We start from the raw sequence: 27856 nt of genomic DNA on the forward strand, positions 1-27856 counted from the left end.
TCAGGTTCATATGAACTTTTATTTTCATATATGTACAACTTAAGAAACAAATCCCAGATTGAAAAAGTTCAGAAGTTATCTTGAACGACACAACACTGACGTACCTTTGAGGCAGCAAATATCACTCCTATTAAGGCTCTCATGAAAGGATGGATGCCATGCAAATGCAATTAAAGAGTACATTACATTTCAAAATATGCAAACTAAGTTCAACTTTAAGTCTTTCAGAAACAGAACATATCAAACATTAGAACCATGAGCCACAAAAGCATTTACATACATGCTTGAAGCTAAGTGTGGGGAGCAGACAAAATTCAGTAAAATGTAACAACTGTCAGCCTCTCTTTAGTCACATCAGAACCACAGCTGGTGATCAATCCCCTCCAGCATCACAATGAGAGCACCAACCTCATCATTTTGCATTCACATAAACAGGTATTGACTGCAGAATTCCACCTTTTTTCAACCTGTTACGCTTTGGCGTTTATTTCTCACCTCTGAAAGGACGAAATCCCCCTGCTGAAGGTGGGCAGGAGCTTGCACAGAGTGCCTGGAACACAGCAGGAGCTGCAGGCACTGCACAACAAAGTTACCTCCACTGAGGCCAAATTTTTGCTTTTATATATCATTCATATAGCTACAAAGCTACAAATGTATATGAAGAATATATAAAAGCAAAAATCAGTTTGGCATCACCATCAGGCACTTAGATTCTGATTCATTTCCACAGACTGTACTCCTTGCTCATCATCTCAAAGAGTGATAGCTGCTTTTCCTTAAACCCTTACCAGCATTAGCACTAAATCAAACAAGCAATGCTAATCTACACGAAAAAAAAAATCTTACTTAATATTTTAATATAATACCACTTGTGCAAACCAGCATCTAAATATGGTCTAATATTACCAGCAAGAAGAAAAGTTCATTTCTTCTCCGTGTCATTGTAACAAACTGAAATTAAATACAATGAAGGTGGTTAGCAGCAATATTTTTTTGGTGTCATCACTAACATAACTCAAAAATAAAAGGACTATTAAGTTGGAAATGATGAAAATGTGACAAGGAAACCACCACAATTGCTGTGACCTCTCCCAGTGTTATGTGCACTGCCTGGTGAGTCAAAGGTGACTTTCTTTAAGCCTGATGTTTGCACTATCAAATTTTCCTTGCCCACTGAAAAGGAACTAAATTAATATTCCAAGTGTTTTATCTTGCAGCATTTTTGGCAACTCTAAAATTGCCTAAAGGCCCAAACTTTTCAGAAGTTTTCTATCACATAACATCCAGCGCTTACTAATTTCTTACAAACCATATTCCTCACTAAGAAAATCAGTTAAAAGTCGGAAGATTCTTTAATTTCTGTCACTTAATTTTGACACAGCAGCATGCAACTTAAGATACTGCTAGGCACACACAGTGTTGGGATCTGCAATGGGAAGAATGAGAAAGGGAAGAGAAGGATCCATTTTCCTTTAATCCTGACCAGCAGCTGGTAGCAATTTTTAGTTATCACTGTAGGATGTGATGGATGGGAAGGCTCAATCTGCTGGGAATTATAATTATAATATTATATATATATATATTTATATATATAAATATATAATTATAATGTCCAAGTGCTCTCAAGGACTGTTATTCAACACTCAGTTTAACCAGGGACTACAGACTGGGAGAGGTAACAGAGTTCCTGGGAGAATCCATCATTCTGCAGAGAAGCTCTCTGATCAGGGGATAAGATCTGAAAAAATCTGAAAAAACAATTGCATGATCTTTTGCTTGATGGTTTGCCCATCATGTCATTGACACAAATGAACATTAACTCAAGTGGTAACTGAAACCAAGCAATCTGCATAAAATATGTTGAGATATTACCATTTTAAGACTTCCCATACAGAGAACACAGAGAAACTGGATACACAAAAACATGCAAGTCAAACAAAGCTAATCTACAATGAACAAAACAAGAATACACTTATTTCAAGACTTAAAACATTAAAATATTCATCCAATGCTAAATAGGAGCAATAGAATGAGCTCTAGACCTAACCATGTAACTCCATAAACATTTCACTTGGCTTTTTCAGCCCTTATTTCTTATCGTTTCAGGCCATAAATGTAGTGAGTGGCACGTGAGCCAAAATGCAGGTGTAAATAAGGATCTTCTCTCTCTATGAATAGCAATGCTCCAGGGATTTGTGGTTATATATCCATGTAGCTGCACAGCCTTTCTCTGTAATTCCATGGATGTCCTCCTCCCAAGGATAAAGCAGGATATTAATTGCTCCAATACCAGAACCACATTCTGAGACTGCTTCTGTCCTGAGCACACCTGGCTTGCACACTCATTAAAAAACCAAAACTCTGACTCCTATGACCAATCTCCTGCCTGAAAGGAGCCCCATGAAGCTCAACAAATACCAAGTCTTACAAATATAAACCCAGTGAAATAATTAACGTGGTCCCTGGACAAAAGCTACATTCCAAAACACAAAATCTAATATTTTGAATTATCTTTTGAAATGCTCAACCAATCATCACATCCACTTTGCCCCAAACCTGTAACAGACACTACAGAAAAAGCTGGAAATTCCTCAAACTTAGAGATACTAATCCCAGAAAACTTCAAAGACATACCAATATATTTTAAATGACATAGAAGAATATGGGCAGAGCTCAAGAACTTTATTTTATAAAGTCCTATATTTTACAAACACAGAAGAAGGTGTAGCCAATGCAAAGCACAAAATACAAAGAGTAAAGAGGTTTCTTTATCTCAAAACATCTCAAAGCACTGAAGGAAGCAAACTGCACTAGAAGAAGTTTACAAGTGGTGTTCAAGGGAAGTACCATGTAAAGCACACTGCATTAATCTAGAGCTGACATTATGAGGGCATGTCTGACTGCAGCAAGGTCTAACTAAACACCAGATCAGAGACAGAACATGAAAGTAAAACATCAGATGTCACAGCCACTGTTCCACTGATCCAGCAAAGGCAGACACTCCGAAGTGAGCAGGAACTGGGAACCTGCTTAATAAAGGCCATTCTTACAAAGTCAAAAAAATTCATACATCCAACGCTTTCATCCCTTCATTAAAATAGAAATACTAGAAAGGAGCACTCCATAACATATCCCCATTGCTTCTGACTGACGTGTTGAATGGAAGGTGAAAGAAGAGCTTCAGCAGAGGTAATTAGAGCAACAAAGATCTTTCAGCACAAGGCAGCAGAGCTGAGGAGCCTACCAACCAGAAAATGGATTATTTTGTTTGCTACTTAAACAACCAGAAGCTGTGACCTGACTGCTTCCTTCTGAGAAATAGAAAAGTTTTCATCAAGAGGCCATTCTGAGAAACACCTCACCCCATGTTTGAGCATGTAGCCCAGCAGAAATCACTGATAAAGAAAAATAAAGTGTGTATTTGCTGGGTTTCCTTCTAAACACTTCAGAGAAAATGTCATTTAATGCAGAGAGCAAACAAGGATGTCAGTCTAACTAGATTTTGTTCTGTCATGCCCTTGATCCTGTCTAAGCACTCCTCTGAAAAAAAAATCTGATTGATGATGAAGGCACAATTATACAAACCTTAACATTCTCTCTAAATGTAGCTATGCAAAAAAGGGAGAGAGGGGAGGGAAAACAAAGGTGAAGTATATTTCTCTTCAAATAATTAAGTCAGTTTATTTTCCAACAGCTATATAAATTTAAAATATGAAACAACAATAATACAGCTATAGAATCTAGGTTTTCTTCCAAAGCAGCAGCATATAAAACATATAAAAGCTAAAACCTCAGCACAAGCTTCAAAAAACCCAGGACTGAGTGAATTTTGCCCAAGACATGAAACTCACAAAATACAGTACACAAAAATACTGGAATGCATAAGATATAAAGCTACACATTTTAGGTAAAGAAAGGCGTTGTAAGGGGTACAAAATTTGCAAAATTAAAGCATGGGACTTGGGGGAGAGTACCATGAATACAAAGTTGGCAATTAATACACATAAATGGAGTGAAGAAGTGGCAGTTTAGCATTCAGTTGTCAGGTTCACGACTTCACTTTTTTAGCATCTTTTTTTCCAGAGTTCTCAGCAGCCAAATCTGCTTTTCTCTTCTGTGACTAAAGAGAAAAAAAAAAAAGTATAAATTTAACAAGATGGTGGCATTCTAAAAAAAAATAAATTTAAATACATAGAAGAGAGAAGAATCTGAGAAGAAATTGAGGCGACATGCAATGTACATAATTAGGCAGGGCAACTCTAAAAAGAGTCTTCTGCTGCTTAAACAAAAGAGGTCTCAAAAAAAAAGAAAGCCCCCAAATAATATGCATTGGGAATACCTACCTCAGCAAATCTAGGAGAGCTGAGAATAGGAAATATTTCAGTTTAATCTCTCACCTCATGGTTTCTACTAATGCCATCAGCAGCTACAATTATCTTTTACATTTTCTAAAACAATATATAATTGAATTCTACCCCACTGGAAGTAAAGTAAGTGCTGCTAAACATACTGCTGTAACTTTTGCTCCTCTTTTCTTCTTTTCAGCTCTTTCTTTCTCCTCAATTTCCATGTTTTCTTTTTCTATTAGTGATATGAGAGTATTGCAGCGTCTCTGGAACTCCTAAGGAAAGAGAGCACATCAAATTTTCAAGTAAATTATACAACTTCTCTTGCTTACGTAAGTTCAAAATTCTTTCATTTCAAAGCATTTCCATTTTCCTAAAATATTCAATGAGCTAAGTTACTATTATCTGTCTTTCCCTCAGTGTAACCTTTAAAAACAGAAAAGGATTTACTGTCCTCCTGACAAGGAGTTTTCAGGATTGTGTCTTGCAGCCTGACAGCCCAAAGACTGATGTGATCTTTCATCTTGGTTAATGAAGCAAATTACAGTCTGTCAGTACAGTAGATCAGATTTTGGGAGAGAGGTCCTCAAGTGTATCTCTAAAGCAGAGAGAAAAGGAAGCAAAGCCATCTTGAGCAATACTTTTCTGTGGCAAACAGATTAAAGTGGGGTTTTTGGTCAAAAGACAGGGGAGAGCTGTAAATTGGCATTTTACACTGTTTAAATTTGTATATATTGCACACAGACAAAGGAGCTGAGGTAAAGAGTGATGACAAGCTGCTTCATCATCATCATCTGGATTTTTTCCAGCATATGAGGAATGGGATTGTGTTAAACTCAGAACAAGCAACTCATCAGAAAGGAGAAAGAAATAACCTTGATCCCCTTGTCTGAGGCGCTCAGAGATGCTCCTCTTTCCTGGGGACAAATCCCTCATAAATGCAGACATTCATAAAGTGCTCATGTCAGACTTTGCAGATGGAAAGTTTAATGTTTTCCACTGCTCCAAGCATCTGCTGTGGACAGAGCACGGACTCCAGAAGGATTTTCTCTGGAGAATCCCAGAATCAGCTGACAGGAGATGTGACATGCACACAGGTTTCTTGTACACCCACCATGAAAAAGGATCTGAGTGATAAATCCTGCACTAAACCACTGCAATTTCAATATGAACTGCTGCATTCCCTTTCAGCACTACAAAAACACCCTTATTGAAAAAGCCCTGCACTTGCAGAGCTGAGTTTTTATCCTTTCTCTTTGGGATGGAAGGACAGAGGATGTGCTTTGTTCAGCCCCTCACAGCTCTCAAGACCTGCATTGCAATAAATAAGGTGGGAGCACTGGAGCATTGCCTGCTGTGCTGACTGGGGAGCAGAGGCAGCCTCAGCTCTGCCCTCAGGCTTGGGAATTCCTGTATTTACCAAAAACTCATTTGTTTTATGCTGGGGAGTGTTTGCAGAAAGCTAAAAGAGAATATGCATAATTTATGACTTCAGAGAAGGGACACACGTTTCACTACTGCCATGGTATTTTGCATTCTTCCTGCATGGACAGAATCTTTTTTTAAAAAAAACCAAAACAACAACAAAAATCCCACCTGTGCTCAATATAAAAAGCAAACAAAAAATTATAATCTTAGGCACCCATGATATCTTTAAGATCTTTTTACATTTTGGGTAAACCGTTTGATTTTGAAATAATTAAGTGAAGCAGAATTTGTTTTTCGAAGAGAAATCTTCAGGAGAACAGACAGAAATAATAAGATGGAAGATAAATGAGCTATTTACATGGAATTCAAGAGACATCTAGTGGTTAGAACACAAAGCTTCCTCAAAGAACCTGCTAAGCCCTGCTCAGAATTATGCTGCCCTTTTTATCTTGTTTCATAGGAGTTTAAATGATCACACGTGAATTTCAGCATTTTAGGAAGCCTTCTCCACTTTCACTGAACTTATTTACTCCTCTATAAATATTTGTATTCATACTTTATTCATTATTATCATGTGATTTTCCAGCACATTTCTTTATTAAAAAAAAACCAAAACACTAAACTAGTGCAAAATGGATCCATAGCAATGAATACCTCCACCTATGTCAGGACATTAGAATACATCAGCTGTATTTCTAAACCATACAGAGCTTGATAATTTAGAACATTTCAGAAAATTAAATCCCCATTGAAAGTGAAAGATTGAGTCTGTATTTCTGAAATAGTTCTGAAATAGTTCTGAAATAGTTCTGAAATAGTTCTGTATTTTATTACAGAATATTATGTAATATTTCTGTAATATTCTTTTCAACCATGAGCAGAAAAACAAAAAACCTAAAAAAATTTTTTAAAAACCCCCCAAAAAACCCCCCCAAAAAACCCCCCCAAAAAACCCCAAAAACAAACAAAAAAAAACCCCAAAAACCCCCTAAAAAAACCCCTTAAAAACCACCCCTTAAAAACCACCCCTTAAAAACCACCCCTTAAAAACCACCCCTTAAAAACCACCCCTTAAAAACCACCCCTTAAAAAACACCCCTTAAAAAACACCCCTTAAAAAACACCCCTTAAAAAAAAAACCCTTAAAAAACCCCTTCAAAAAACCCCTTCAAAAAACCCCTTCAAAAAACCCCTTCAAAAAACCCCTTCAAAAAACCTTCAAAAAACCTTCAAAAAACACCTTAAAAAACACCTTAAAAAACACCTTAAAAAACACCTTAAAAAACACCTTAAAAAACACCTTAAAAAACACCTTAAAAAACACCTTAAAAAAACCCTTAAAAAAACCCTTAAAAAAACACCTTAAAAAACACCTTAAAAAACACCTTAAAAAAACACCTTAAAAAAACCCTTAAAAAAACCCTTAAAAACACCTTAAAAAACACCTTAAAAAACACCTTAAAAAACACCTTAAAAAACCCTTAAAAAACCCTTAAAAAAACCCTTAAAAAAACCTTTAAAAAAACCTTAAAAACCCTTAAAAAACCTTAAAAAAACCTTAAAAAAACCTTAAAAAAACCTTAAAAAAACCCTTAAAAAAACCTTAAAAAAACCCCACCTAGAAACGAAAATAAAGCGTGCTGTTATTCTTCCAGAATCTGTTTCCCGCCCGGATTCCCGTGGTGGTGGCAGCAGCCCAGCAGCAGGAGCTGCCCCGTACCCACCATGGCAGTCCTGGATTTGATGAACCAGTCGAAGCGGAACTGCGGCGCGTTGCGCACGCACTGCCGCAGCTCCTCGTACACGTTCTCCTTGTCGAAGCCCATCTTGTGCAGCATGCAGATCAGGAACCTGTCCTCCTCCTCCGTGTAGTTCTTCCCTTTGTTCGTGCCATATTGAATGCGTAGCTGGTGGAAAGGCGCTTTGTACCTCGCAATCTGAACGCAAAAGCAAAATAAAGACTATTAAACATACAGTGAACAGCAAGGAATTATTACTACATGGATCACTGCTAGATGGTTATACTGCTGCACAGAGAGACAACTCCCATCCCCAACTCCCAGCCCCAATTATTCCTTTTTTGAAGGATTTCTTTTAAAAAGTCAGCTACAGAAAACAAAAAAACCTGGAATAATTACTTTGGCATCCAGGGCTTTCTTGATACTGATCCTGCGTTGAATTCTCGCCTCTCCTCGCTCAATCTGAGCCATAATCCTCTCAATGTCCTGCAGTTCATTACAACGTTCCCAGAAAACAGCTAAAAACACAAAACACAACTGCTGAATATCATCTTTTCCTCTGCTCTTGCAACTTCACTGTTAAGATACTCTGGCAAAAAAAAAAAAAATTTAAATTGTGGTTCCATTAAATCTTAATCTTAAAAATTGAGCCAATGCTCTCCAGCTTACCACGCTAGCCAAAAAATAAGCTTGCACTGACTCTTTATTCAGTATCTTTAATTGTAAAATAAATTCAACACTTTGAAGAGAACTCTTGTGGAGCTCTTCCTTTTTAACTACAGGGAGAACATTGCAAAGTGGATTTTATGAAGGTGTTTAGTAAAATTATATCCCAGGCTGAAAGAGGAAGAAATCTCAAAAGCACTGTGTAAATACAAAGACAAAGATACAGTGTAATAGGTAAAATAGAGATACAGCATAAAGAATCACGTTGGCACTATAAGGCAAATTCACAATCTCACAACTCTGTGTTGGCAGCGAGAATTAACCATGTTAAATTCTGTATCTTGACTAAGGAGGACCAAAGGCAGCTGTAGGTGTTAGTTATATGCTGCAAAATCAACTTTTTTAATAGAATTTAGTCTTCTGGACACAAAAAACACTGCATACTTCAACAAAAAAAATTCTTAAATGCCTCCAAATTCTCCATCTTGTAATTTTAAAAGAACATGTAGCAAAAACCATGGTAATACTCTGGTCTTAGGAAATAAACATTTCAAAACCTCACAAACCTGAGTACTCAATGACCTCCTCAGGTGACTTTCCTTCCACCTCACGGGCAATATTGTCTATATCATCACGCCCATACTTCTCATTAGCTTTAATGAACTGGTTAAAATCTCTTTTATTCCAGTTGGTAAAACCCTGTGAGCAACAAGAGATCAAGAAGGTATTATGGGGTCAAAGGCAAGCATTTTGGAGAATTCTGATTTATGTATGTACTGTTTGCTCCTCTGCAGCCTCCCATAATTACAGTGGCTAATGGCTTTCAGGATTTCCATAAACTTGAGTTATGCAGGGCTCATTACTGATTCATTAAAAGTCTAAAGAGTTATTTTTGGGCTCCATGAGCATTACTAAGAGGTTTTTATCCTTTCTTTTTCTACTTTTTGTGATACTTTTCCAGGGAAACAAGCTTCTGCAGACCTCAGAGGAACACAAGGTGCAGCAATGCAAGTGGCACCACAAATTCTCAGAGGAAATTCCTAAAGCAAGAGCTCCTGCTTCAGACATTTACAGACCTGGAGCACACAAACAGCTGAAGTGTTTTTTCATCATTTCAAAGCCTGAGTGTGTCAGGAGAAGATCTCCAGTCTAAAAAGATGCAATCAAATGGAAACTCTAAAGCGCTGTCAAACAGAGAATTTGTTACGTACCAAAGAAATCAATCCAAAACTGAACACGGGAGATGCACAAAAACATTATCCAAGAAAGAGATATTACAATTTTAAGACAGGGAAAGCAGAAAATGCCAAGAACAAACACGACAATCACATGCCTGGGCAATCATCTGTAGTGCATTGAGTTTCTTTCATCACAGAAATGTATTTACAAGGAACTCTGTCAGTTCTCCAGCTGAATAAGCTCTCTCCACAGTTATCATGTTCAGAGTGAGTCTAACATACACAATACAACTATTTCTTTTTAATTATTAACAGCAGCACTGATATGCACATCAGCACCAGCTGAAATATTTCCTCTGCTATATACATAGGTGAAATTAATAGTGAAATTGTGACCTTGCAATTTTCTTCCAAGGTACACTACCCCTAATTCTTTTATAGAAAATTTTCTGAATCAAAAAAATCCTGTTACTTTGAGACACAACATCCTCCTCAACAATCAGCTTTTAATAAGCCCACTCAGCAGGACAATCAGCCAAAAGGTCAAGAAACCAGTCAGTGACAGAAATTCAGCCCCAGTGTAAAAACAACATACCTAACAACTCAACTGGGACAAACTGAATGGATGTGACACCTGCACAAACACCATGGGTGCTGACACGGGCTTGTCCTGATTCAACCCCTTTTTGATTTAAAAAAACACACTTTATGCATGCACAAGAAATCCCCTGATTAGATTTCTGCAGGTATTGCTGGGTAGCACATCTCCATGAGCTGTTGCCTCAGAAATATTCAAGGACTTTCAAGGAAAAAAAAAGGGTAGATAAGTAAGATGGAAACTTATTCAAGGACAGGAAAGATCCCTCAAAGCAAAACCAAAATCAAAATCATCTTGTGTGCTTTCTTCTTTCAATGACATCAGCATCCTGTGTGCATTTACCAGTTCTTGTATTCCATATTGGCAAAAACCATACGATGAAATACCTCAGCTGATTTTATTTTACCTGTGTCAGAAGCTTTTCTTTCTCTTCACTTTCCTCAGTGTTCAGAGGCATAGACTCATCTATCTTCTTCTGTTCCTCCTTTTGTACCTGAGCTGCGTTTGGGAGGTCAGGATTCCTGGGCACCTAAAACCAGAGGTATCAAAAAGCAGTGGTGCAGCAATGTTATTCAAAGACTGCATTTTAAAAACACTAATCTGTGGTTTTAAATCTGTAACTACAGGTTACCAGATGTGTTCTACCTACATTCAGATCTTATTGTTCAACCCCTCCTCCCAAAACAGGACTGGGTTTAAGTTGTAAACTGGTTTTGTCCTGAACCCAGCACTCCTGCCCACGATCACCTGGGGATGTTGGGAGAGGCAGGGCTGTCACAGGCCACTGATTGCAGTGGTACTTTTCACTATTTTTATTTTTATTTCCTTTTTCTGCTCTATTTTATTGTTAAGAATCCACCACAAAACACAAAGCTGCACAGATAAGGAATTTTTAGTGAAGGAAAGAATAGCAGATTATTTTTTCTGCTCCTCAGTGGAACAGAAACAGAAGAATAGAGACTTTAAGCTATTTCTTTCACAATAATTTAACAAGTCAAGGTTGCCCCAAACTCACAAAAAGGAAAACAAATACATTTCACTGAGTTGAAAAGAAAAAATTCATTACCTTATATCCTATAGTTTTACGGTAATACAGAATTTCCTTTTCCAGAAGTTCAAATAACCTTGGCGGGAAAAACTGAAAATCCTGAATATTTGGTTGTTTTGGAGGTCGTGGAGCCTTCAAAAATATACAAATACATCAACATTATAGAAGCTTAACTTTTCTGCAAGTAAACTACCATAATTCAGCAGAGCAGTGGCAATCTGTGACTTTGTAAATACACAGGGCAGAGCAGGGGATGCAGCACGGGAGAGGAGGAGCCAAAGAAGAACAGAAAACATTTCCATACTTGCCAGCCTCTCACCTTTGGGACTTTTGGTTCACTGACACGCAGGGCTTCTCTGAAATAAGCATCCACTGCATAATTGGCCTTGCGTTCCCTTTTTGGGGGCTCAATCCATTCCATCATGCTCAGCTACACACAGGAGAGAATAAAAAGACACTCAGGTAACTGTTTGCCTCCCTGAAGTCACAGGAATAATGACTAATGTGGCACTGCAAAACAGGAATGTATTTTTGCACAGCAAATGTAATGGTTGTGCTCAATAATTTGGATACTACAAATTAAGAGCTCAAAAATAAGCTAGAAATTATAGCTGACTATGACAAGTATTTAAGCACTTAAAATTAACTTGTGGCTTTTATGCTTGCATCTCTAAACAGAGCTCTTAAATGCTAAAAAAATTACCTTTTGTTTTTCTCTGTAATCTTCACCTTCAAAGTTGTACAAGCTCATCTCTGTGTCCATGGTGAAATTTCGTAGGGAGCTCTCTCCCATTTTCTGCAATCGTTCATTCATTTCAGCTGTCTAAAAAGAGAGGAGGATACTTTTAGGCTCACTCAGGCTATTTTATCTCTTCTGAAAGAACAGCTTTCACCGTTGCTACAACACTCTCAACATCTTCAGATTTAAACTTTTACTTATCTTTTCTTCTAAAGACAGATACCCATTGTCCTTTTCAATTCAGAGCAATTTGACTTCAAGACTCTCCAATAAACATTTATTATGCTGGGATGTAGTCCTACAACTGTAGAAATTAACTTTAAAATTTAAATCAAGATGCCCATTTTCTTAGAGCTGAAATGGCAATTCATTTTTTCACAGGGCTACCTATTACCTAATGAAATTCCATAAAGACTTGGCGTCTATCAGAATCGTTAGCATTAAATTTACATTTTTCTAAAAAAGCACAAAATAAGCATACGCTATTGGGGCGTGGCCAGCGCCTCATTAGGGGGGGGCGTGGCCAGCGCCTCATTAGGGGGGGCGTGGCCAGCGCCTCATTGGGGGGTGGGGCCAGCGCCTCATTGGGGGGGCGTGGCCAGCGCCTCATGGGGGGGCGTGGCCAGCGCCTCATTGGGGGGCGTGGCCAGCGCCTCATTTAGGGGGGGCGTGGCCAGCGCCTCATGGGGGGCGTGGCCAGCGCCTCATGGGGGGCGTGGCCAGCGCCTCATGGGGGGCGTGGCCTCCCCTCATTAGGGGGGGCGGGACCAGCACCTCATTGGGGGGGCGGGACCAGCACCTCATTGGGGGGGCGGGACCAGCACCTCATTGGGGGGGCGGGACCAGCACCTCATTAGGGGGGGCGGGACCAGCACCTCATTGGGGGGGCGGGACCAGCACCTCATTGGGGGGGCGGGACCAGCACCTCATTAGGGGGGGCGGGACCAGCACCTCATTGGGGGGGCGGGACCAGCACCTCATTAGGGGGGGCGGGACCAGCACCTCATTAGGGGGGGCGGGACCAGCACCTCATTAGGGGGGGCGGGACCAGCACCTCATTAGGGGGGGCGGGACCAGCACCTCATTCGGGGGGGCGGGACCAGCACCTCATTCGGGGGGGCGGGACCAGCACCTCATTCGGGGGGGCGGGACCAGCACCTCATTCGGGGGGGCGGGACCAGCACCTCATTCGGGGGGGCGGGACCAGCACCTCATTCGGGGGCGGGACCAGCACGAACCTTGAAAACAATTACAATCACTAATTCTATTCTCCAAAACTCTCACAATATTTAAAAATCTGCCCAAATAGCGAAGTAAGAGTGGATTGCTGTCATCAGATCTCACTCCTTTTGTGCATGTGTGTTTTGCATTGCGTGTCAGGCGGGTCTCTGACCTTCTTTTCCCCTCTCTCCAGGATGGTGGAGATGTCCTCCTCTGTCAGCTCGCTGTCCTTGGAGGCGAACACGTGCGTGGCCCCGTGCCGGATCATCTGCAGCATCTCATCCTTGGCCAGTTTGTTGGACTGCTGGTCTATCAGCCTGCCTGCAGCCACAGGGAATCGTTCACAGTTACAACATGGGAGACAGAGCAGGAGTTTTTTACTCCACTGACAACAAGAAAGGAAAAAACAGAACAACCATACAGAAAAAATACATTTTGCTCGAGGTGACAATAAATAAAAGTCAAGAACTTTGGGGAAAATTACTCAAGCCATAAGAAAAAATGTTTCACATTCAGATAATCCAAATTTTACATCTAAGATCTTATTCTTACAAAGTCAGCTGAACTTTTAAGATCACAATCTTATCTCATGATGAAAAATTACAAAGTATTCTATAATAACCACTAAGAAGTGCTTGACATTTTCAACATGCACATCACTGATTTTGACCCCAATTTTCTAAATATTTTTCCCAAAATTTGAATTTCTGGCCATAAATTTCACTTATGCTAACTCTTCTCATGCTATCAAAATTTTAACCATCATCCTTTCAGTAGCCCACCCTTTAGTAAACACAAACAACCCTAAAAACTCAGCTTGAACACCTTAGTTTTGACAAACTATTCCTCTAAGTGCTTCTAAACAAAAGTTTAGAGGTGTTTTAAAACACAGAGGTGTTTTATTATTCAGGTACCTCTTATGTGGTAAGAAGCAGATGCATATCATTATTTCAACTGCCACGGAACATACTTGATTCTCTTTTTAACATATCACAAAACTAAGTGACATCTATTCAGCTGTCGTTTACTTTCCTCATTTAGACTCACTCTATGTCTACATTAATTAAGGAAATAATTTAAAAATAATCCAGCTGAACAAGTGAATATTTTGGATATCAGTCTGATTTAGCACCCTGCTCTTATACACAAGGCCTGCTTTCTCTACCGCTGTACATTTGTACAGCCATTTCCCCATTCTTTAAGGGACTGAACAATTCCGTTGCAGACAAACACACAGAGCAGTTGATACCTTGTTGTATAACTATAGAGTCCAGCCTCAGTTTTATTTCAGCTCTTTCTACAATCCTCTCTTCAACAGTATTATCAGTGATAAGTCGGAACACCCGTACTGGTTTCTTTTGACCAATACGATGCGCACGGTCCTAACAAACATAAATCAGTGAGTGTTCAGCAGCAAGAACTCACAAGCAATACACAGTCAGCCTGCAGAAACAGCTTCAAACCTGTTGGTTCTTTGCCTATTCAAGAGCACAGAGCACTGTAAAAGCCGTGTTCTAATAGTGACTTATACCTGGCTGTTATTACACTTTCGAGTCATTCCAAAGCAATAAATTAATCTCCAATAAATTCATCTTCCCTTGTGAGTGAAGATAACTGAATGTCTGCAGCTGGGAGTGGACACACAACAGGACACACATGCACACACGTGTACTGCTTTCACATGAACTCTCACTTGACACAGGTTCAAGAGCACTGTAAAAGTGTTCTAATAGTGACTTATACCTGGCTGTTATTACACTTTCGAGTCATTCCAAAGCAATAAATTCATCTTCCCTTGTGAGTGAAGATAACAATGTCTTTGCAGACTGCAGCTGGGAGTGGGCACACAACAGGACACACATGCACACACGTGTACTGCTTTCACATGAACTCTCACTTGACACAGGCACTGATATTCTGCATTCCTGGCTTGAGCACATCAATTCCATGTGCTGAGCTCCTGCAGCCACAGCTCCAACACTCTGATTTGTCCCCAGCCAGCAAATGAGGTTTGTGATTGACACACTGCACTCATTTCTAACAAAACTTGTGTTTACCCTCTCTGCAAGACATGTCCTTTTAAATCAAAGAAAGTTAAACAGCTGGCCTTCAAGCTGTGGGTACCAGGATTTGCAACATGAGTTGTTACATCTTTTATTCTCCTACATAATATTCATTTCTTCCTGAAAACCCTACTGAAGTTCACAAATCACTCTTACAGTCCCCAGGAAGTTGGTCAGTTATTGGCAGTCAGCATGCATCTCTAAAGGATGAGCTATTCATATTAAATATTTGATGTCTTGAAGTGCATTAAAATAAAATTAAGAGTTACAAACCACTGAACAAATACCCACCCTCCTAATCATGCAAGAAGGATCACATGAGGTTTTTTGCACATGAAACAAATTACAGACTAGTTTTTTTACATTCAGCAGTCAGAAATAGAAGATTTTAGTAGGTTTAACCCAAAGGTAACTTCCCCCAGTGCCATCACCACCAAATGCCTTCATGCTTATGCAGAAACAAAAACTAAAAGCATGAACTTCCCAAATGAGAGGAATATAAGGATGCATGCTTTTCATTATCTGTTATTATTCTGGAAACAGTCTCTATTATTCACTTACTGTTCTCTTCTGAAAAGACAGAATTAAGGGTAATTCTCTACTTCTACTAACAATATCAATACATTATTTTGATAGAAATAATTTCTAACTATGAAAATTATTAAGACAAATATTTACAGACAAATCTACAATTTCCTCCACAAATTCTGTTCATGCCCTTTTATTCAATTCCTTTGTTTCTTGGTATTGTCTTGTGTATACAAAAAGTAAAGAAAAATAAAAATCCAAGTTCTAAAAACAGTTATACAAAATAGAACATTGACAACTTAAGCCAAAAAATGTGTATTAAGGAGTTAACTCACCATGGCCTGCAGATCTACTTGAGGGTTCCAATCTGAATCATAGAGAATAACCACATCAGCAGTTGCCAAATTAATTCCAAGACCCCCAGCTCTGGTACTCAGCATGAAAATGAATTTACTGCTGTTGGGGGCATTAAATGTGTCAATTGCTTCCTGAAAGAAAAAAAAAAGGTGTCATTAAGGTATCAGATCTTTCAAACAAGTTTCCAGTATGTTGGTGGCTTTCCAATAAATTCCTTTTAAATTTACACAATTTTGGTAGAAGAAGAATTTTACTGAAGTAAGAAACTATGTCTGGACAGGTGAGAAAATCTGTACTGGCTCCACAATATATTGCATTTTTCATTTAGCTGAGGATCAAAAGAAACATACTGAGGACTTCAGTTAAGAAAAACACCCTTAGCAACCTTTTAAAAACTAGCATTTCTGCTTTATGCTATGATGTGGCTACATACATTTAAATAATACCTTATTAACCCAAAGCAAAGGCTTTTTGTGTTTGCACACAGCTTTCCCACCTCTCTCTCCTCGTGTGGTGTCTGCCCATCCAGCCTGCAGTACTCATACCCACGCCACATGCAGTAATCTTCCAAAATATCCAGCAGGCGAGTCATCTGGCTGAAGAGCAGCACTCTGGAGCCTGGCAGGACACAAGTTTTGACATTCATTTCGTGTTTCCACACTGCTCTTATCACAGAGCTACTACAGAGCATGACTGAGAATTTTTGTGAAATATTCTGTACTATGTCTAACTTAAATAAAGTCTTTCTTCTGAAGTTACTTTTCTGGTAGTGATTTAATCACTCAAGAATATTAGTTGATGAATTATAAAGGAGAAATATACAACCAAAGAAACAGAACACTTCAAGCCATTTGTAAGGAAATTCGGTGCTGGTGGATGTCTATAGATTAAATCATTGTAGCATCAGAAATTTTCTTACAGAAAGGACAAGGGAGGCTCTGCTCTTCCTTTCTGCTTCTCCGTATTTTTAGTCTTACTCATCATTCCTGTAAGATTTCCTTCCCTTCATGAGTGAAGATCTACAGAAAATTAATTTTCAACAGAAACCTCACAGAACTTGATGAGCACATTCACTGCAGCAAAGGCAATTTTTGCAAGCCACTTTAATTTACTTTAACAAGGAGGATTCAGCTCACTGCTGTCCACGAGCAGCACTCACCCTGCTCCCTGAGCTTGGCCAGCAGTTTATCCAGAACCACTTTAATTTAACAAAGAGCACACAGCCCACTGCTGTCCACGAGCAGCACTCACCCTGCTCCCTGAGCTTGGCCAGCAGTTTATCCAGAACCACTTTAATTTAACAAAGAGGATTCAGCTCACTGCTGTCCATCAGCAGCACTCACCCTGCTCCCTGAGCTTGGCCAGCAGTTTATCCAGAACCACTTTAACTTAACTTTAACAAAGAGCACTCAGCTCACTGCTGCCCACGAGCAGCACTCACCCTGCTCCCTGAGCTTGACCAGCAGTTTATCCAGAACCACTTTAATTTAACAAAGAGGATTCAGCTCACTGCTGTCCACGAGCAGCACTCACCCTGCTCCCTGAGCTTGGCCAGCAGTTTATCCAGAACCACTTTAATTTAACAAAGAGGATTCAGCTCACTGCTGTCCACGAGCAGCACTCACCCTGCTCCCTGAGCTTGGCCAGCAGTTTATCCAGAACCACTTTAATTTAACAAAGAGGATTCAGCTCACTGCTGCCCACGAGCAGCACTCACCCTGCTCCCTGAGCTTGGCCAGCAGCTTATCCAGAACCACTTTAGTTTAACCAAGAGCACACAGCTCACTGCTGTCCATCAGCAGCACTCACCCTGCTCCCTGAGCTTGGCCAGCAGCTTGTCCAGCACCAGCATTTTCCCGCTGTTGGTGATGAGGTGGGTGTCAGTGGTGTAGGGAGGGCCGGGCTCAGCCCCGTCGAACAGGTAGGGGTGGTTGCAGCACTTCCTCAGCTGCATCAGGATGTTCAGCAGGCGCATCTTGTCCATCTTGCCAGCTGAATTCAGGATATCGATGTCTTTCATCAGGATCCGGGTGTACCTGAGGGTTTAAGGGCAGTTTTGAACAACTTTCCAGGTTTTATTTGAATGAATGAAACCCTGCAATATCCCAATTCTTATTTCTGGATGGTGGCTTTGTTTCTATAACAGTGAATTATAGTATTATATTGAAACTTGGCAAAAACATCTGACTGATAATAAGGATTTCTGAATTCATACCTAAATATGAAAGGGATTCTCTTTGCGAGTAACAATGATCTGTCATTCACTGGATTATTTTACACTTTCCTTTTAGTAGTACAAAGTGGATTAAAAGTTTCACTTCTCTGACAGAAACTGCTACACTGACCTGGCTCCTTGTCTCACATCTCTTCTGGGTATGCAGCTCCTCAAGGTTTTAATTTCAGGTAAAACTTCTTGGTGCATACATACTTGGATTAAAGGAGGAAGCTTAGGAGGCATTTGTTCTTCCAAATAAACTTAAGGAAGGAAAAAGTGTTTCTTTCTTCCTCCCAGCTCTTTTCATTACCCTTCCTGAGCTCTCTTGTGCATTTTTTTACAAAACCCTAAGACAGCAATAAATAAGTTTCCCTGACTGTCCCAACATGCAACTATAAGGAAAAAATGTATCAATGTGAAGAGCTATAATGTTTATCAGAAAATAATCTTATTTCCATGTAAATAACTCACCATTCTCTCTGCATTTTGCTGAGCCCAAGATAAATTTTGACTTCCTTCTTTGGAGGCAAACTCTTCTCTACTTCACCTTTTATGCGACGTAAGAGAAACGGCTTCAAAACCTACAAAAGTTGGGATGTTTTACATAGATAAATGTATAAAATTGACTGCCACAAATACAAAATTAACAGGCTCAATTATCTGAAATTTGTTCAAAATTAATCAGTATCTATTGCTGTCATGGTGACTCCAGGAGAAAAATTCTGCTAAATTCTGCCAAACAAAGCTGTCCAGCATTGACTAAACTCCTATAAATAAATATGTGTATCCCCATATAAGGACTGCCATAATCATCCCAGTTGTTATCTTAAGAAGGGGCCAAGCCTGTAAGTTTATAAAATTTAATCCTTTTTAACATAAGCCCTGTTTCGTTTCCACTAACAGGGACAAAACACACTAACATTTCAAATATAAGAAATGCATGTTGGAGTTTCTCTGACCTCTTTTGCTACTGCAAAACTCTTCATTTTCATATTTTATGTTCAGATTTTGTCTGCTTCAAACAGTAACACACAAAAAGTGGCACCTCTGATAGGAAGCTCCAATGCTTAATGCATGAAAATTCTGCTAGGCATTCTTGGAACTAAACACCTTCATGTCCTTCTTTTCAACTTTGAGATGAAGGGAAAAATAATCTGGTTTTCTTTTTTACAGTGTGCATGCTAATGATGACATGTGATTACACCTTTAATTACTTACAGCATGAAGTCTTTCTACGAGTTTCTGATCACCAAGGCAATTTTTGGTGTCAAACCATGAGTCAAAATCCTGCAGTGAGAAACAGCACAATTGGCACGAGCAGTTTATCATCTGTACTTTTAACAGACACATATTGAGACGTAACAGACACAGCTGACAGTGGCATAAATCTTGAGACAAATGACTTCTGTGAAAGAAAAATCAGTCTGCATTTCTGTGCCATCTCCCTGGTATGCTGTAACATTTTGAGTGCATCAGGCTGCAGACAAAATATCATTACACCATTAATTTACAACAACTTCCCATGCTTATCACTGCAGTGTCCAAGTGCTTCCCTTCAGTGCTTATGTGATGCAAGAAATTTAAAAAACCCAACTTGAATCCTTAAGAAAATTAGATTGATAGCACAGCAAAAATAAAATAAGCAAGTAATACAAACACACAGAACATTAACAGTGAAAGAGAAGAAGGACTACTCAAGTTCTGAATTTTAAAAAATGCTTAATGCTTATGCCTATTTGGATACTTTGTTGCTTTCTCAAATTTTGCATAATTCTTGAACTATTTAAAGTATTACATTTGCTATTCATGGTCTGAGGCCTTATCCACACAGCAGAATGCACTGTTTTAACACTGTTTTAACCAGGTGGAATAAAAGAAGGAGTATGCAGTAAGGCACAGAGCTTCCCCTGAACCTGGGTCAAGCACAACGTCCATCTCTTTCCAGGCTGGTCATTCTTCTCTTCCACTGACAGCAGCCTGGGAATCAATATAACAACTCTGTACCTCCAATCATCAACTTACATCTGCAGAGTTGAAGACATCAGGTAAAAGGAAATTGAGTAATGCCCACAGCTCGTGGAGGTTATTCTGTAAAGGAGTTCCTGTAAGCAGCAATCGATTTGTTGTCTTGAACTCACGAACGATCTCTGACAGCTGCAAACACAACACAGTTATCAACACCAGCTACACCAGAGCACAGTGAATCAGGTTTTGAAACCTAAAACAACATCAATTAAACTTAGAGACAGTGAGCCGCTATGAAATTCATGGTTACCACCCAATAGCTTCTTGCTTCTATTTAAAAAAACACCACACCTAACATTTTAAATCTGCTCGAATCAGATGCAATTTTTTTGTATCAAATAATTTCAAATTTACCTTAGACTTCTCATTCTTTATTCTGTGGGCTTCATCGATTACCAGGTACCTCCAGTTAAATTTCTTGAAGACTGATTTCTCTTTAATTACCATTTCATACGATGTAACACAAACATCCCATTCACCAGGCATCATAACATCACGGATAAATGCAGCCTGAAGCAGAAGAACTGGATTAATAAACATTTATAAATATGAATAATTTTTATGGCATTCAGGGAAAGCTATCTCTACCACCACCATTGATGGACTAAACTAGCATACAAAAAACTCTGAAAAACTGAGTGCAACAAAGAAAAATGAGTACACAATGTCACATTACAAATATGGAAGAGAGATAAAAAATAGGTGCAAAAATCAAAGAGAAAGACAACAGAAAAACAGACAACCCGAAGAGCTGTACTTTGATTCCAGTCTGTTATTTCAGCTACTGATTTTCAGTTTTTCCTCAGAGTCACAAGCACAACATTTTGCATTTTCAACACTAATGTAGGTAAAGATTACTAAAATAAACTGTAATTAAGGAGATAGCTTAGGGAGAATTCTATGTACCCAACTGCTATTTTTTTGCCAAATAACTTGTACATTCCTGAAACGTAGAACACTTACTCTGGCATCTTTATCTCCAATGAGGCAGACAGCACGTAAGGACGGAACCCAGCGCTTGAACTCATTCATCCAGTTGTGCAGAGTTGATTTTGGAACCAGGACCATGTGTGGCCCAGGAATGTTTCTGTAATGCTTCAGATAGCCCAGCAAAGCTATGGTCTGCAGAGTCTTCCCGAGCCCCTGCACGGACAGAGCAGGGAAAGAAACTTGTGAAGTGAAATACCATAAAGAAATACTTTCAAACCATCTTCTTACTATGTAACTCTGCCATTTGTTTAAAGCAAACTACACAAGAAATGTTTGCAATAGAATTTCTTTCATTACAACTTCAGATTTGAAAAATCAGTCTGCTGTAGAATGAAGCATGCTACTGCACATACATGAAGTACTATAAGCACTCCAGTGTTGTATTTTGCTCAATAATTACCACAAAAAATCCAAAATTACTGCTTACCATTTCATCTGCCAGAATGCCATTAACTCCATTTTCATACAATGATATCATCCAGTTCAGACCTCTAACCTGATAATCTCTTAGTGTTCCTCCTTTCACATCTGTAAAAGTAAGATTCCTCTAAGTAGAAAAACACTAATTCTAAGCAGAAAATCTTCACTGCAATCTGCTCAGATCTTAATTACATCCAATCACAGAACTGTTAGCACCACACTCACACGAGGGGGACTCCTCAAACCGAATGCACACGTTGGATGTTTTCCGACTCTCGGACAAGAGCTCCTCATCCTCCTCCTGCTCCGTGCGCCTGTGGCGGTACCTGAGGGGAGAACCAGCCCTGGTGTGTGAACAAAACCCCTTCACAACCCTGGTGTGTCAACAAAACCCCTTCAAAACCCTGGGGTGCCAACAAAACCCCTCCAAAACCCTGGGGTGTCAACAAAACCCCTCCAAAACCCCGGGGTGTCAACAAAACCCCTCCAAAACCCTGGTACACACTCCAAAGATGAGTGACAACAGCAGCAATCACTGACCCACAGTGTGAATTTTCTGCTATCCTGACCAAACTCTCATCCTGTTCATACCTCATTCCTCAGGACTGATTAGCAAGGCTGATATGAACCCCTCTCTTTCAGAGCCACAACTATAATCTGACAATGTCATGAGTTCTCTGAGGCACTTTTTAATGAGCAACACAGAAATACAAGATGCATCAGTGGTGGCCTTAGACTCAATTACTTGATAATTACAAAGCTCGGAAAAATCACATGTTCAAATGTTAAAAAATTAACATTGCTAAAACAGAACACCATGTTGCAAACATTCAAAAAAATTGTTGTGATTTCAAGACCTCTCAGAGGCACTACAGGCAAGCTCTGCTCCAAAGTCACCCTACAACACAGACCAAAGCACTTTACATGGCAGAAATCACAACTTGCTTTAAAAGTGCATTTCTGATCCAAGGTCACACCTACCAAGGTTGGTGGAGCAGATGATGCTTTCAAACCAACCAGCTTTTAAAGAAATTAATACACCACTAATAGGAAATTGTCTGGATTTACTGAAAGTATGATTTCTATGTACAACCTCTAAACAGATTATGTTAAAAAGTCTAACATGTTTATGTGAACATGTGAGAAGTCAGAAATAAAAATAAAACATACTCCCCAGCTGAAATCAAACTCTGTTTCTCATCTTTCTTCATCCGTGGCCGCCCCAGCTTGACTTTCAGTGGAGATGTTGGTGATTTTTGTGCTGCAGGTTGAATAAAATGTGCAAAAAGTTCTGTCTGCTTCAGGAGGAATTCAAATCTTTTTGCTCGATCTGCTTTCTAGTTTCCAAAGTAGAGAGAGAATGAAAACAACAAAGAAAAATAGGTAACTTTTCTTCATAAAAACTTATTTTTGTTAAGCAACAGAATTCAAACACTCATGAGAGCAACTTTATGAGGAAAGACTGACAAGACCATCTGTCAGACAACTCAGAGTTGCTACTAGCATCAGGAAACAGAGCTGGAGCTGCCTCATGGCACACCAGCAGTGGTGAAGGGATGGTTTAATCTTTGCCTACAGAAGATAAAGGCAAAACTAAAGTAATGACTTTATTGTAATGTAAGGGATGAAACCCTAACCTTGCTCATCAGTCACAGAACTTGGATCAGCTTCAAGGCTATCAGGATTTAATCAGACAGCAATGTAGTAGCTCTGCTTTCGGAACTATTTCTGAAATAATGGATGAAGTGCTTTCACTCAAGTTTGTGAATTTTGCATTTCCAATTCCAAGCATTTCAGTTTTGCCATCCCAATGGGACATGTGCAGTTCACTATGTCACAGCACAAAACATGGCCTTCCTTATACTTAGAAAATAAAATGTTACATCATTTTTAATGTGATACAATGCAAATTCTGTCTGAGGGAATTTGTTATCAATTGTTACCAGTTTCTCTACAGAAATCTAAGCACTGTGTAACACTGTAGCATGTCAGGCAATCTCCACGGGATCCCATATCATGATCTAGAAGTGAAGCTGCAGTTCAGCATCACAGCCTTGCCAAGACACAGCAGACCCACAGAAAGCCTCCCCAGGCTCTCTCCCACAAGAGCAGAATCGCCAACCCAAGGGCAGCGAGGCTGAGGTGCAACGCAGGATCTGGGCACACGAGGGCCCTGCCTTCCTTTGAACACCTCTGCTGAGACCTCCCGGGAAAAAAGAAATTACTGCTTCCCCCCTTGCATTGCTGGGCCATCTCTCTAAATAACCTGACAACCGAATAAAATGTAAATATCGAGTAAAGCTCTATGAAAAGAAAATCCTAGGAGAGGGAAGTAGAGACATTGATGTTTATGATCATCAGTATAAACACAAATCCATTCAGAGAATTCATAGTTAACAAATAATGCATGATTGTTTTGGCAAAATAATCGTTGTTGGTAAGGAGCTATATTGAATGACACAACATAATTTTCTGCCTGCAATATTATCACCTTAGTATAAGCAGTATGTTTTGATAACAGTAAAGGTCTAGCTCAGAACTGCACAATTGATAAAAGGTAGATTTTTTTTTGACACCTACTTCCTTTGCCTCTTAGGACAACTGAACTAACACTGTAATTTAGGAAAGCCACGGACAGATCCTATTCTGCATTGTTATGGCATGCATATTATGGGGCATTTAAATATTTAAAACTTTAATGGCTTTATAGGAGAAACTGGCAGCTTCAGTATTTCAGTTAAGAAGAAGCTTAAGGATGCCTCTGACATGACCCAAGGAGTCATCAAATAAAAGTGGCAGAGAAAAATTTAAAACAAAATAGGAAGAGTTCTAAATATAAAACATCATTGAATAGTAACTCCTTACCAAAGATGGGTGTGGATAACTAAAAAAGAAACCATAACACTAAAAAACCACTGACAACTACTGAGGATAAAAACCACAGGGCTACAACTCAAAAAATCACACAGACAAAAATATTTGGAAGAATGGGATGGTATTTAACAGAATTACCACTACCTGACCTGTTAATTACTGTGAGAAACATGACATGGGCCTAGACATCTAAATGAAATCTTGATCTATTTTCCTTTTCTGATACATCCAGGCTGCAGTAACTCCTTGTAACTGTGCTGATCCTGTTCCAACAACCAAGTGCCATAAAAAGCTGCAGTGTTTTGGCATGACAGCACTTACCATCTTCTCTTCATATTCTGGGTCAACTTCTTTTTCAGGTCTAGCTGCCTTTGGAGGAAGTTTGAGCTGGAATGGGGGATCATTTTTCTGGAATTCAAAAGTTAAACACTTCATAAATACCAGTTTATTTACTCTTTTAGGAAAATGTATCAAACTGAACAAACCTAAAACCTGCAAGACAGCCATACTACTTTTTAAAAATACTTAACTCAGAATGAAATGAGTGCATTAATCATATCACTTCACCCAAAGCAAAACCTCATGTCCACGATGAAACTAAAGAGCCTCACATTTATCTCTGCAAAGAAATTACTGAAAGAGCATCATGTTTAATCTAAACAACTGGGAACAAGAACTGCTGCTGCTTTAGTTGACTTTACTCTTGTAACTTGTGCTACTGAAACTCTGACCAGATGCACAATGAATAATTACAACTCCTTCTGTGTTTAACTCACATATACAAGGTGGAAATACACTGCCAAATAGCCGGTAAGATAGTTTTGATAGTACAACAATGAATATTTATAAATAAAACACTGAGAGGGGAGCACAACAGGTTGCATGACTGGCTGTGTTATGCAGATGCTGTAACTGTACAGCTGACATGCATATAATCTTGCAGAACAAGTTGCATACAAAGGAGAAACAGCCCTTAAACATTTTTCCTTGAGCAACCAAGTAAAGTTCAGGATTACACTGCACTGTGTCTGATAACTGTTTGTACACATAATAAAATAAAGCTTCAAACATTCTTTACAGGCAAAACGGGCTGTCAGCAACTGGGATAAAAAAATCTGAATGCGCCGTTATCACAATTTTCTCCAGCATCATAAATATACAATGTACGGTCCTCATTCCTACTAAGTTTTTTCTAAGCTTCATCCTTCGGGTTACAATCTTGTTCTGTTTCCAAGGATACCTGAACACGTCACTTTCTACATGCCTGGTGCCTTTCTCCCAAACCCTAAGGAGCGGCGGCTGGCGGCCATCCGCGTTCTCAGGGGGTGCACCGGGCACGGCGGGGCAGGGGCAGCCTGACCTCCGGCAGCCCCACCTCCCCGGGCCGCCCCCGCGACACTGCCAGCCCGAGCGCCGGGAGCTCCGGGCTGCGGGGCCGCTCTCCCCGGGGCACGGCAGAGCGCACAGCGGGGCGGGGGGCTCGGGGAGCCGGGCCGGGCCGCCCAGGCCGCGGGGCTGGCACAGGCTCCGCACGGGTTCAGCGGTGCCAGCCCCGTGCCCGGGCTGCAGGGCCGGGTGCCAGCGCGATGCCGAGGGGCAGGCACGGGGCCGGGGGTGTGCCCGGCCCGCAGAGCCCCGGCGGGCCGCGGCGGAGGGGCCGGGCCGGGCCGAGCAGCGGCTGCAGGAGGGGGCGGCCAGCCCGGGCTCCACCACCCGCAGGAGCCCCCCCGGAGCGGAGCGGTACCTCCTCGGCGCCGGGCTCCTGCGCGGCGGCCGTGGCGGAGGATGTGGAGGCGCGGGGCTCCTCGCCGGGGCCCGGGTCCATGTTGAGCTCGGCGGGGACCGGGGGACGTGAGGGGGGGACGGGGGCGGCCCCTCCGCCCCGCGCGGCCCCGCCCCTCCGGCCGGCCCGCGCCGCGCGCCTCTCGCGAGAACCCCGCGCGCCGCCTGAGGCGGGCCGGGCTGAGGCAGCGCCGGGCTCGGGCAGCGGCTCCAGCCCGGTCCGGTCCCGCTGGTGCCTGAATAACACCGCAGCTGTGAGAGACAGCGCGGCCAGGGCTGGTCTGGGGTCGAATGGACCTTGAAGAGCGTCTTGTTCCACCCCGCTGCCATGGGCAGGGGCACTTCACGCGATGCCAGGTTGGGGAAGTCGAGACAGACACTGCGCTCAGAGTGCTTCTTTAAAATCTTCAGGGGGCTCCAAGCATCAGCTCCTTGTTATCCAGGAGTCTCTCATACCTTTCCAGCAATCTTATGGACAACTCCGCACAGCAGCAGCTCTTTCCCTGGAGTGTTCTCTCTTGTGTTGCAGCTCGCTCCTACGGTCGCCTAAGGCTGTCGTGTCCCTCACACTGTGCCTTACCTTATCCGCCCCTTCCTCCTCACAGCACGGCCGGCAGACTCCAGCCGAACCCCCTCCGGCTAACGCACTCCTTATCGCACCCATAGCTGGCAGGGCAAGGCTGTTCCCTCTCTGATGATTAACACAGCTGCAGTGTATCAGCGCTAGGAATGCCTTCAGCGTTATCTCCATCTATCTTCCCACACCAGCTTGCTCCAAGCTCCATCCAACCTTTTCTTGGACATCTCCAGGGGTAGCCACATCATCTCTGGGAAACCTGTGCCTCACCACCCTCACAATTAAGAATTTCTTATTAATAATTAATACAAATCTCTCCTGTTGGTGTAAAACCCATTCCCCCTTGTCCTATCTGCCCATGTAAGAAGTTGCTCGCCCTCCTTCAATGAGCCCCTCAGAACTGAAAGGCTGCAAGATCTCCCCAGGCTGAGCAGCCCCGTGTCAGCCTTCCCCCACAGCTCCAGCCTCCAGCCCTCCTCCGTGGCCTCTCTGGAATCACACACGAGAGCCCTGCGTTCCTTTGACAGCACACACTAACCAGCAAAGGAACACCTCTACTGAGATCTCGTGGGAAAAAAAGAAATTACTGCTTTTCCCCTCGTTGCATTACTTCTGGACCATCTCTCTAAATAACTTGACAACTGAATAAAATGTAAGTATCAAGTAAAAGCTTTATGGAAAGTTCTAGAAGTAGAGACATTGATGTTTATGATCACCAGTATAATAAACACAAATGTTGGCACTCCAACATGTCCATGCCATGCTGGGAGCCCCAGGGTGGGTGGGAGTCTCAGCAGAGCAGGGCACAGGGGCAGGACCCCATCCCTCGACCTGCTGCCCTCAGTGCTTTGGATTCAGCCCAGCAGTTCCAAACCTGCTGCAAATGGTGTGTTTTCCTAAACTGCCCCTTGTGGGGCAGAGGGAAAATCATCTGTTGACATCTGCAGGGCTAAGAGGTACCAGTGGAACTCACAAAGCAAAAATAGCTTAGAGGATTTTTTTTTTCCCTGAGTAATTTTAAATTCAGCAGAGTTTGCTTATTTCTTTTGAAAATTGCAATAA

At 41.0% G+C, this 27856-nt stretch overlaps 1 protein-coding gene across 1 annotated transcript; it reads right to left on the reverse strand.

The window, feature by feature from the left end:
* On the reverse strand, positions 1–26300 carry SMARCA1 (SWI/SNF related, matrix associated, actin dependent regulator of chromatin, subfamily a, member 1). The gene is made up of 24 exons (XM_063416621.1): positions 26180–26300; positions 24757–24843; positions 22732–22898; positions 21787–21887; positions 21569–21669; positions 21115–21294; positions 20506–20661; positions 20149–20280; positions 19345–19413; positions 18598–18707; positions 17721–17947; positions 16408–16529; positions 15890–16042; positions 14213–14345; positions 13136–13284; positions 11707–11826; positions 11323–11433; positions 11022–11135; positions 10362–10484; positions 8746–8878; positions 7913–8031; positions 7499–7711; positions 4511–4621; positions 1–4120 (listed from the first exon to the last, which is right to left on the reverse strand). The coding sequence occupies exons 1-24, from the start codon at positions 26258–26260 to the stop codon at positions 4049–4051; spliced, it is 3084 nt and encodes a 1027-aa protein (XP_063272691.1). The 5' UTR covers positions 26261–26300; the 3' UTR covers positions 1–4048.
* Between the last annotated feature and the right edge of the window lie 1556 nt (positions 26301–27856).

This window comes from Prinia subflava, chromosome 20 (assembly GCF_021018805.1).
Source record: "Prinia subflava isolate CZ2003 ecotype Zambia chromosome 20, Cam_Psub_1.2, whole genome shotgun sequence".
Classification (NCBI taxonomy): Eukaryota; Metazoa; Chordata; class Aves; order Passeriformes; family Cisticolidae; genus Prinia; species Prinia subflava.

Bases quoted from the DNA above. Each gene is read 5' to 3' on its own strand.
- SMARCA1 (XM_063416621.1), bottom strand. From the start codon at position 26,260: ATGGACCCGGGCCCCGGCGAGGAGCCCCGCGCCTCCACATCCTCCGCC. The intron at 21,295-21,568 runs GTAAGCAGTAAT...CTGTCCGTGCAG, and splicing joins GCATTCTGGCAGATGAAATG to GGGCTCGGGAAGACTCTGCA. The intron at 11,434-11,706 runs GTAATTTTTTTA...TCCTGTGTGTAG, and splicing joins ATTACAGAGAAAAACAAAAG to CTGAGCATGATGGAATGGAT.